Genomic DNA, 12,285 nt, shown 5'->3' with positions numbered 1-12,285 from the left:
TAAAACAACTTAAACAGTCTGAATTTGATTGTGTTTAATTATGGTATCCCATAAAATATATGATAAATTATAAACTAAATTATAAAATTTGGATGCTTTGAATTGAAGAATAAGGAAAGGATATAGTGATGTCTTTATGCGACTGTGAATGAATTACCATGTAAGCATATCCATTTTAATATGATAGGGTTGTCACCAGATGAAACGGATATGCGTGCAGAATATATGTATAAGGGTACGAAGCTATAACATAATGTAAACTGATACCGACTGCGTTCTTATATTGAAAAGTTAACAGATCTGTGAGGTATTGTGAATAGTGAACAGTTAAAATATGTTTTCATTAGTAGGTAATTAAAGTTTCAGTTGAATGCTAATTAAATACTTGAAAATTGTTAGGCTAAACTTTGGAAAAAAAATATACTTCAAATTTAACATTAAGATTTATATAACAATACTTTTCATAGGGAAAAGGGGATGTGGTAGAGTCTCGATGAATATTCGTACGCGCTTCGCGCGCACCCGATTGAACTCGTCCCGTCCACTTTGTTGCGCATTACTTCAGTCTCTCTGCTACCATGCACGCGTACAGTTCATAGTCCTCCGCAGCGCGTGTGATATCAATCTTGATCCTAGTAGTCGTTACCACAGCAATCATTCAAACTTCACAATTTGCTCAAATTATGGTAGAAATAAATCATTTTCCTTAACTTTTCAGCCTCCTTGCACCCTATTTCGCCATAGTGTACCAGTTATGGCAAATCCCATTAGGAATGCATGTAAATAGTGCGAAGTGGAACCCAAATTAACAAATGTGTCCATAACTGGTACAGGGTTCCTATCATTGGCACACGCCGTAATAAATACTAAAAGTAGTTTTGGCTCCGTTTTTATATTTTTCCTGTATAGTATGAAAACTAATCAATCAATTGACTTATTGTTTACATTACTCGGTCTTCTTCTTATTTTTGTAGAAATAGTGTTTCTTAGGTGGTGCGATAACTGGTACAGGCACCCTACTATTCTTTCAATTCTGAGCCAAATCGAACTCGCCAAACCGGTGTGCTGTATGAGAGACTGGAGGTCATCCGAATTCCCATACATTTGAACTGAACATCCCATAAATTGTAATTGTAATTAGAGGCATTCACTTAACAGCGTAAACTAATTAAACTGGTTAAACGTCGCGATCACCAAGGCAATCTTTGATTATTTCATTCGTAAAATCACAAAACATTTCAAATAAGCAAAAAATCATGGCTTACGCAGCAATTTAATCTGTTTAGTGAATACCCCTATAGGGCACTGCACTGTTTTGATTTTGCATGGGATTTTGACATTTCCTGGCCTTGTTGTTTACTAAATCTCAATGAGAGCGAAAGAGAGGGTGAGATTTTCGTGCAGAGCCCTATTGTTTTATTTATTCATGGTCCACTGCACGAATTTATGCTGGCCTGCTTACTCTCACACGAAATTTGACGTTTGAGCGGTGCCGACACCTCGATCGAATTTCGTGTGAGAGTAAGCAGGCCAGAATAAATTCGTGCAGTGGACCATAAATAACGATAACCTATTGGATGTATCATATATAAGGTCAAGGAAATTGCAGTTTGGAAATTAAAACATTGTGACAGAGTAATAAATCAACAGAATTACGAGTTTGACAATACAAAAGTGAGTAGGCAAATTACAAAATGTAGATTACAAGCAAGTCATACTTAAATTAAACTTTTCATAGCGGTTTTAAATGATGTTAAAGTTGGCTTCTGTTTCGTGTCGAGAGGCAAACCGTTCCAACAGGTTGACCCATACACCAGTAGACTTTTACCACTTGATGTGTGCCTCGGGATGATACGCTCTTGTTGTCCTCGCTGAAGGTGTTGAAGGATGTAACCAGGTTGATTACCGTAGTATGCCTGCCTCATAAACGTGCAGATACGCAGCTGGTAGTTGAATGGAAGATCGTGACCCAGAATCGAGTTTCGTACAGCCGTCGTACTGTCTCAACGCCGGAGATTCAGTACAAACCGTATAGCGGCTTTGTAGCATCGATGTAGTTGAGCTTTGAGGCTGGCAGCGAGTCCGGGGTAGTACACAACATCAGCAGTTATGGTCGAGCAGCAATCCGAGGTTGGTCACCTTGTTCGATAGCGGTACTTTTTCGCCACAGAATGTAATGGCGGACTGGGGGATTACGTTTTCTGTTTTCGTGAAGACAATTGCTTGAGTTTTCTTTGGATTAGGGGCCAGCTTGTTGATGTTGGCCCAGTTGGTTATCGCTTGTTATCGTCAATGTCCGCTGCAGGTCTGGAAATGTACACCTAAAGATCGTCGGCGTAGAGGTGATAGCTGCACTTTAAGGACAACGACAGGCTGTTGATGTACAAGCTGAACATCATCGCGCTTAAAGATGACCCTTGTGGAGTAGCATCATGAACGTCATATTCAGCCGACAAACCATTCGCTGAACGCACTGATTGCTTTCGGTGTCCAAGGAACGCAGAGATCAAACTACAAGCAGCTTGTGAAAAATGAAACTCGTTGCGCAGCTTTGCTTCTAGAATCCTATGGCTCACGTAGTTGAAAGCCAAAGAGAAATCAACTAAAACCATAACGGTGCAGTGATTTTTACCGAAGCCCTCGTAAATGTCGTGAACGACTTTCGCTAGTGCTGTGGTCGTGCTGTATCCCTTACGATATCCGAATTGGTATTCAGCGAGCAATGGAGCATTTGGGTTTTCAAGGTGATCAGTGATATGAGCCAGCAAGATTTTTTCAAGTACCTTCGAGATTGCGGGTAGTACAGTAATAGTCTGTGGGTTGTGTAGGGTTGGCAACCTTATGGATAGGCGAAATGATTGCCTTCTTCCAACTGAAAAGAAACCTTTTTGCGTCAATTATTGTGTTGAAGAGGTGACAGAGTACAGGTAGTATGAAGAGACAGAGAAATTTGATGAAAGAAATCGGAATTTCATCGGAGCCAGTTGCGTTGCTATGAATATCGAAGATCTTACGGCAGATATCATCGACGTTCGTATGACGAAAGCTGAATTCTGGTCCTCCATGATCTACTTCAGTACGATGTGCTGGTTCGGCTTGGCTACCGGGCTGGTCTTCACGTGGCAGTTGTCTGTGCCCTTCACTAAAGAAGAGATTGAGACATTGAGTTGCGTTGATCTCCTCTGCAGGGGTATTTTTCTTTGCGTTGTGTATCCCTCCTCTACGCAGGTTGCACCACAACTTTTTGGCTGGCAAGTTATGGTCGAAGTGTCGCTATGCATACCGCTTCTTCGCTGCAAAAATAAGGGAGTTTGCCCTATCTCTCAGTCTGGTGTAATCGAACCATTGATTATCGCCGCGCACTCTATTGGGGTTACGGGAGTATAGAGTGTACGCCATATTCCTCAGTTCGATCGCTCTTTTTATTTCGTTGGACATCCAAGGGGTTTGCTTATCGCGTACTGCGACTGGACGTTCTGGAGCATGGCGCTCGATTAGACACTTAAGTTCCACGGTCAGCAGTTCGGTTTTCGTTGTAGGGTCCGGAGCAGCGTACAACTGCCGCAGGTCTTTTGCTTGGAAATCGGCTTGTAGTTGCAGGGAGTCAATGTTTCTCACGCGAATGGTCTGAGGATTTGTTCTCTGCATCCTTATGTTGGTCAGCAAATAGACTACCTCATGATCGGAAATTGTGTTACCGGTAGATGTATTCGATTTGATCACAGTCTCAGGAGAGTCAGTGATTAGCAGATCTATTGTCATTGTACAGGGGATACTCAAAATAACTGGGACAGATAAAGTTTTAACTTTTCAAAAAATGTTCAGCTAGCTGTAACTTTTTGAATAGGGCATCAAATATTCTCACTATTTTTTACTGTAAGTTCATCAACTAGTTGTGTATCAGTGGTCCAATTTTGAAAAAGTTCGGGCTATTCTACACCAAGTTAAAAATATTCTAGAAAAAGGTATAATTATTCGATAGCCAACTTTGAACTGTAATATCTCCGGATTCAATAAACCGAATGCAATGAAAATTTGATCATTTATGACTGATATAATGAGCTATTAAAAACTTTTGACTAAACTTTAAATTTTTTACACGAAAGAAAATTATAACGATTAGATTACACTAGTTTACAGCATTTTTGAACTCGGTAAGCTGATGACCGTTTCTAGTGTAGAATCATGCCCTGAGTTCGAAAACGCGAAGGAAAAAATTACAGTAGAGCGGAATTTTTGCGACTTTTCATACAAGGTTGATGTTTTGAAATCATTTTTTGTTATATTTTTAGGCAAAGTCGCTTACTTCACACATCTCATTCTCCGTCTTCAATGCTCCGATTGAGCTGATTTTTTTACTGTAACTCGCCTACATCTCTCTCTCTCTCTTCTTGGCGTAACGCCCTCATTGGGACAAAGCCTGCTTCTCAGCTTAGTGTTCTATGAGCACTTCCACAGTTATTAACTGAGAGCTTCCTCTGCCAATGACCATTTTGCATGCGTATATCGTGTGGCAGGCACGAAGATACTTCTATGCCCAAGGAAGTCAAGGAAATTTCCTTTACGAAAAGATCCTGGACCGACCGGGAATCGAACCCATAACCCTCAGCATGGTCATGCTGAATACCCGTGCGTTTGCCGCCTCGGCTATATGGGCCCTTAACTCGCCTACATATGATATGTCAAATAAACGTTAAGAAAGAATTTTTAAATTAATTTAAATTTTTCTTATTAAAAAAACTTTTCTTCATATATTTTTAAAAATTTTACTAAAATTTAAGGAGATCGTCCCCAACACTCGCCAATATCTTGAATTTCATCAATCTGACGCAAAACCTGCATTCAGATGATCGGATGGTATTATATTCAGCTTTTAATTTATGGAAAAAGATTTAAAAATGGTTGTACAAAACGCAAGATATTTGAATTTTATTAAATTCTATATTTTAAATAGTTGTAAAACTCGATATTGAGCTAAAACTCAAAAACTGATCTACTTTGAATTTTTTGAAGCACGGTTTAAAAATCAGCTCTAAATTATGCTTCAAATATTTTGGTCGTTGACAGAAGTTCACGACTTTCGTTTTATTTTGTAAACTTGTGTTATTTTCCTAATAAAACGCCAATTTATCCAAAACATCATCATCGTTTCAAAATTCAAGATAATAGTTATAGTTCATTGAAATTCCCTCTAATTGACTTAAATGTGTTCATGTTTCGAAAGAAAGCAACCAAATGGCCGGCATTATATTGGAAAAGTATTGGGATGCATATGAAAAATAGATAAATTTAGTAAAAAAACAAAGAATATATGAAATTGCTATATCTTTTTTCTTATAAATAATTTCAAATATAGTCAAATGTTTTTCAAAGTTCGTTATATAAGTCATAAATGATCAAAATTTCATTGCAATCGGTTTATTGAATCCGGAGATATAACAGCTCAAAGTTGGCTATCGGATAATTGTAGCTTTTTCTAGAATATTTTCAACTTCGTGTAGAATAGCCCGAACTTTACCAAAATTAGATCACTGATACACAAATAGTTGATGAACTAACAGTAAAAATTTGAGAATATTTGATGCCATATTCGAAAAGTTACAGCTAGTTGAACATTTTTTGACAAGTGAAAATTTTACCTGTCCCAGTTATTTTGAGTATCCCCTGTAGAATTTTCCGTGATGCGCGTGGGACCGGTTGGGAGGATTGTCTAGTTGAACGTAGAGTAAACGCGAGAGAGAGCTGCTAAGTTTGCTGTTAGTTGGTATGACTTAATGTTAATATTGAAATCCCCCACGATGAACAATCTGTCGAAGCCAAAGTCAAGCAGATCAATGAGAATCTTTTCGTATACTTGACTGAAACAGGGATTGGAGCAGAGCGGGTTATAGAAAACAACTATGCAAATATTCGACTGGTTGATGTTAACTTGAACAGCAAGAAACTCGATCCTCTGAACTAATGGTATCGTTGAATCAAAGCTTGATTTTAGAATAGGCTTGGCTTTTAAGTCCTTTCGGACATAAATTCCTTTTCTACCGCAGGTTCTAGTTCCTCGACCCCTTCCGCATGGCAATGAGTGCTTGACAAAATTATACGCTGGGATGCGTATTGGACCTGCTGGACTAGATGTCTTGAGTTTGGTTTCTGTAACCGCAAAAATGTGGTATTGGTTACTATTTAGCAATACTTTTACGCCGTCAATGTGATTTTTGAGTCCTCGGACATTGAGATGGCCGATTCGGCGATTGAAGAAGTGATTTCTGGACATAACAGGTATTGAGATCGTCAGCGATGTAGTGTGGAAGATTAACAACGAGAGGAAGCAGACAGATCGGCCGATGTAGCATCGAAGAGAACGGAAAAGTCTTCATTTCTACCGCCTAAACCACCGGTGACTCGGTTAGCTCGAAAAGATGATCAGTACTGTTGACACGAGAAAAAAAACCTTCAACTCATTTGCGCCAGCTCAGTTTTCAACCGATTGAGCTGAATCTTTCACAGATTGTTCTTCTTATCCAGAGGCACAATTCTAGAGGGTGCCCGTGAATTTTGAAAACTTTTTTTTCCACATCATAAAAATGTGGGCCGGTCTATACAGCATGTCCATACTAAGTATGACGGGTTTGATTCCCAGTCGGTCCAAGAACTTTACGTAAAGAAAATTTCTTTGACTTTTTTGGGCGTAGAGCATTTTTATGTCTGCCACTTGATATACACATGCAAAATAGTCATTGCCAGAGGAAACTTTCAGTTAAAAACTGTAGAAGTGTTCTTAGAATACTGCTGAGAAGCAAGTTTTGTCCCAGTGGGGACGTTACGACAAGAAGAAGAAGAAGAAGACGAGCTCCTCGGCGTTGGAGATCTAGTTCAGGTTTTTAAGAGCCACTTCTGTCGTCTGGTGTAGACGTGTGCGCCGCCGCACCGCGCCGCACCGATAAGAAATCGGCATGAATTGGTGTGCGGCTTCCCAAGTTATCAAGAATCAAATAGGGTAATTGATCCGATCATGGAGGAGTTAAGCACTGGGTTCATGTTTAAACCACAATTGTATCGCCCCAAGCAAACTTTTTACATGGTTTGAGTTGAAAATAATAAAATCTATCCTTTATCTACGGGAAAATAACGAAATATTGCCGCTTTAAAGTTGTTATGAGCATTTTATCTGAAAGAACATTGTGTTCCTAATGTTGCGGTAATTGTTCCTATTGTTGCGGTATCCCATTGAAATCATATGGGATACCGCAACATTAGGAACACTATCGCAACAATAGGAACACAGCAGTAAACATATTAAGGAAAATATTTTTTAATAGGTTTTTAGGCAAATCTTAAGCAAACAAATGGTGCAATCTCATAATTTAAGTACAATACATCTATTAAAAATACCTTTTGGTAATACTTCAGTCGAAAAAGTGCGCAATGGCCATTACCGCAATATTAGGTACTACCACAACGAAGGGAACAATTACCCTATACAATATTTTTAAACGTGGTTTGGTAAAGAAGTGTTATACACATGCACTGGTGGAAAATGATTATGGTTATGTTGATTGAAGCCGATCCAGGAAGCACCTACGGCTTCGACGAACTGCATGGTTTCGTGCGCCAGATTCCAGCATGTGAGTTGTCCGTGTTTGGGTGGACCTCTCGTCTTTGTGCGCATCGATCACGTTCTGCTCCTCAGTCATAAAGTCGTTCTCCTTCTTGGCCAGAGTCGCTGACTTGCGGAGTGTCAGCAAACCTTGCTTAAGGTCCTTATTGATGTTCCGCCCATTGGTGTACCCGATGAGCTCATCGAGTTGCTTAGCATCTTTGGTAGCCCAATTCTGTTGTGGATCAGCGCTCGCGTGTGGTCTGCGCAACCTAACTGCTCGTACAGCAGCTTCTGCCCTCACCCCTCGTAGTGGGGATCTCGCCAATTCACTTTTCGCGAACGAGTTAACCGTCGTAGTTCCCGCTACCTTACCGCATACTCTCTCTTTTTGATGAACTTTAAAATTAATGTTTGCTGGGCCTCTTGCAAGCCGCTACCTCTCTCTGTCAATGAAGTAGTCGAGAATGATCCTGGTGGTCATCTATGTAAGCAGAGAGGCCACCCGTGGGTTGACAAGCCTACACTGGTGTATGGATATGGTTGGCTTAGGTAGGCTTAGGCTCCAACCTAGTCTTTCTTCAGATCTGGTGTAGATATTTAGTTCGATACTATTTAGAAGCAGCTAAAATATTAGCTTGAATATAAAATAGAACATTTCCTTCAATTTGAGTGTACTTCCCACCGGGAGGCTTTAATAATTTCCATTCAAACCCAGCCTCCATCTGTTGTCGGCTGCAGCAAAAACGCCGTCAGGAATGAAGTAGGTAACGACAACAACGTTCACAGCGATTGCAGCCAAACGCGTGTGGAATTTATGTCGGTCGGCTTTTCTTGTGCGGTGCCGGAGAGTTTTTGCTCGGCATTCAATACCGACTTGGGACATGTTCATATTTTCTTTCAATATAACACCAAAGCCGATGCTACATTGGTGCTTTTGCTGGAAGTTGTCGTAAACGAGGACGCTCGGCGACATGTAGTCCTAGGCTGCGGCACTGAATGAAGAAACGCTTCTTCGAGAAGGGAAGGCTTGTATGTGTTGTACTTATTCCACTGAATTCTATTTCTTGCCAACACGCTCCTGAATGGGGCTCCGTCCGGATGTACCGGCCTGTGAATGTGGTATATGACGTGCGATGTTTGTGGTTTTATTACACAGCTTTTTCTGCAGATTTTTTTTTTATTTTTCATGCGACAGTAGCTTTTTGCTTTGAAAGCGATCCATGTCTCAAAGTGGAATTGAATAATTTCAACATGGATCGTTACCGGTGAAAAGTTTTTGCCTTATGATGATTCAACACATCATTTTTCGATATTTAGTTAAAGTAGTTAAAGGGGCGGATCTTTGTTACAATTTATATGTAATTAAATAATCAGTAGTAAACAACTCACGAAAAAAAAAACTCCTCTTGAGAGTAGCACTACACACTTAGAATAAATTACAGTATTCGGTGAAAAAAATCACCGAAACTAGTCTGTAAACAAGCAAACTACAGTATTACGGCGAAATCGATGAAATTGCAGGAGAAAATCGGTGAAATCTAAGAAATCACCGAAAAACCGGTGAAATCAGACAAATTTACAGGAGACCTGTGAATATTTTACCGAACAGATCGGTGATGGGACTATTTTACCGTACTACTGTAAAATGCGTTTGACAGCCACGCCGGCAGCTTCGAGCATCAGTTCTATTAGAATTTGCGCATCATCTCCAAGCAAGACTCTCTTGAACAGTGGCAGCAAGTGTGGTTCCTGATCAGAAGGTCATGTATTCAATCCCATCATCCACGTTTTTTATGAAAATATTGTTTTTTGCGCTCGCATAAAATCGCCGTAAATTTGTAAAATTTACCGTGCGTTCAGTGATATTGAGAACTCATTTGTAAACAAACATACCGAACGTTCTGCGATTTTTACGATAAATTTGTAAAAAGTACCAAACGTTCCGGTAATTTTGACAGATGCATTTTCCTGAGATTCGCAGTACGGTGAAAAATTACCGAACTTTTTACCATACGTTCAGCTGTTGAGATTACGGTAAAATTTAACCGTAATCCTTCATGTTTTCTAAGTGTGTATTTATTAGTCATCCTATATAAATACAAAAATGGTTAATTGAACAAGAAAACCCTCAATTAAAAGTTTCAAAAGTAATCATAGAACACTAAACTGAGAACCTAACAGTTTAATAACTTTCTTTTTTCCTTTTACTTACAGGGCCTTTGTAGACAATACGTACCTTCAGATCCTCTCACTGGACGATAATCCTTCGTTTGGAGATCTCCCACTGCGGTTGTTCTACGGTAATCCCAATTTGATAGACATTTCGATGCGTCGCAATGCTCTGGTATCGTTGGATGCAGTTCAATTTCCGTTGGATCGATTGCAACGATTGAAACTGGCTGGTAATCCGCTGGTTTGCAATTGTTCCATCCGATGGCTGTGGCGTTTGGTAACCGGAACGGTCGATGAAGATGACAGTGATGGTATTGGAATTGTTGGGAGAGCTGGGGATAGTCTGGCGAACATTACAACGGTATTGATGATCGATAAGGACGAAATTGGGTGTGATCAGAATGAAGATGGTTTGGTTACTAGGAGGATTCTAAGGAACATGTCCGAGGGGGACATCAACTGTCCCGCCCATTGGGTAACGGTAATCAGTGTGATAGCTAGTATACTGCTAGTTCTTGTAGTTGCACTTGTTATGGTCTTTTACCGTAAGAAATTCCGGCAGCGAAAGAAAATCCTTCAGGAAAGAAAGAATGTTCATGAGAGGATAGTTCCCCAGAAAGTAGATAAGCTAGAGCTGGAACGATACCTAGCTCAACAGGTGTTAGCAAACGATTACCGAGAACTTAGACCTTGCGATGCAGCCATACGATACGACTCCAAGAGCTCGACGCAACCTCTCCGAACTCCAGACCCAGAAGAATCTGATCACTATGAAAACATTGATTACCTCCAACATCAGCGAGCTTTGAACCATCACAGTCATCCGTATCACCAAAACCAACACACCCATCTCTACCACCAGCAAACCCAGAATGCCCCGGCCATGACCCTTCAACATCCCAATCAGTATTCCCAAAAATACCCCCCGTTAAACCCAACGGCTACCAACACTCTTCCAGTGCCTGACCAACAGCAGCGAAATGCTCAAAACCATCCCTACTCATCGAACTTTTTCATCTACGTGCTATATTCGCATTTCATTTTTCTGTTGCTGATATTATGATGAATTACAGTAACTCACCGGGCAAGATCAACCCCCCCAAGCTCAAAATGCTGTGTAAAAATATTCCTAGCTGGAAGTTTCATTTGTTAGGTCAAATAATGTTCATGTTCCATTGTTTTCACCCATTCGCAAAATACGTACACAAACTTAATGTTGACAAAAAATAAAACAAACACCAACGCTGCATACAATCATTCTAACTCAAACAGAAAGAGATCATCTATTTCATATATTCATCGCTAGCAAAAGAAAAACAAACTTAAACGGTAAAAGACAATTTATTCGTAACGATATACATACAAGAAGACAAGTGAATGCATACAGAATAGACAGTAGCAAACAAAGGAGAGGATATAATCTATTTTGTACAGTCATTTTTCATATTTATAAGTAAAACAAAAAAAACACTTCAATCAAATTGTATGTACATTCAGATGCAATAATAACTTATATAGTCTAGGATTACTCAGTTGTTGCGACTAACCGAAGCAGCTCGCTCTGATTTCTTTGTTAAACATATTTCGTTTCCTATAATTTGTTCTGCCATACTAGCAACGTAAGTCTCTGATTTTACCTTTGAACTAAGCAATCGTTATCCGTACTTACTTACGACAGATAATAAGAAACTATAGATTTAAAGGGGAAACACAATACGCAAACGTCAACTAATTCACAGAATAAAACATTTTTTGGATAAATTTTCATTCATTTCGAAAACACTTCTTGTCCGACGGGAAGAATGTAAAATTCTAAAGCGGACACAAAAGAAACATAAAAGGATAATTTATGATACGGTTCATATTTTCTAAACCGAAAAACAAAAAGACACGATAAGCCGAAAACAAAACACAACAACATTAGGATTAAGAAGAAATTACGAAACAACATAAATACAGAGAAATTTCAAATTCTTCATCATTGTCACAAGAAAAACAAAAAAAATGAAAACAGTTCAGATGAAAGTAATAATCGGTGAAAGATTCTTGATGAGGCAAAAACAGAAAACCCATAATGACAACAAAAACAACAACCACTCATGCTATGTTCTAATATAAGTTGTTATAAGACTGAAGACTATTGCGCAAATAAAGGATGAACTATTGAATGGTACTTGTTTAAAGATACAGGAATTACGAAAGAAATCCGTTGTTCTAGGAATGATGCCTTCGCCGCCGTACACCGTTCTCCTGCACACCCCTGAAGGTCGTCTTTAGTAATGCACGAAAACTCCGAACGATTGCGCTTCTTTGTGGCCATATCTTGTGTCAGTAAAGGACCACTGTTTCCATTGGCGATTTAAGCATTGGCACTAGACTGGCCCAAATAGGTACAAAAAATATCGGAAAGTTTCGCAGGGGCATATCCAAGAATTGTGTCTGAGGGTGAGTAGAACAACCTATAAAAGATTCAGCTCAATCAATTACACAGCGTAACAAAAATTATCTTTTGGTCT

The 12,285-nt window shown here is 39.5% G+C and overlaps 1 protein-coding gene across 3 annotated transcripts in view; it reads left to right on the top strand.

The window, feature by feature from the left end:
* Positions 1-11,937, top strand: part of LOC109418606 (nyctalopin-like) — a 473,642-nt gene extending 461,705 nt beyond the window's left edge. For all 3 annotated transcript variants that reach the window (XM_062842278.1, XM_062842277.1, XM_062842279.1), the window contains one exon: positions 9,812-11,937. In XM_062842278.1, coding sequence (XP_062698262.1) covers positions 9,812-10,832 — 1,021 coding nt within the window. In that variant the 3' untranslated portion in view covers positions 10,833-11,937. The remainder of the gene's footprint in view (positions 1-9,811) is intronic.
* The last annotated feature ends 348 nt before the right edge of the window (positions 11,938-12,285 follow it).

The sequence above is a fragment of the Aedes albopictus genome, chromosome 3 (genome assembly GCF_035046485.1).
Source record: "Aedes albopictus strain Foshan chromosome 3, AalbF5, whole genome shotgun sequence".
NCBI classification, from domain to species: domain Eukaryota; kingdom Metazoa; phylum Arthropoda; class Insecta; order Diptera; family Culicidae; genus Aedes; species Aedes albopictus.
Note: the sequence above shows the minus strand (reverse complement) of the source record. Positions and strands in the feature narration are given on the sequence as shown.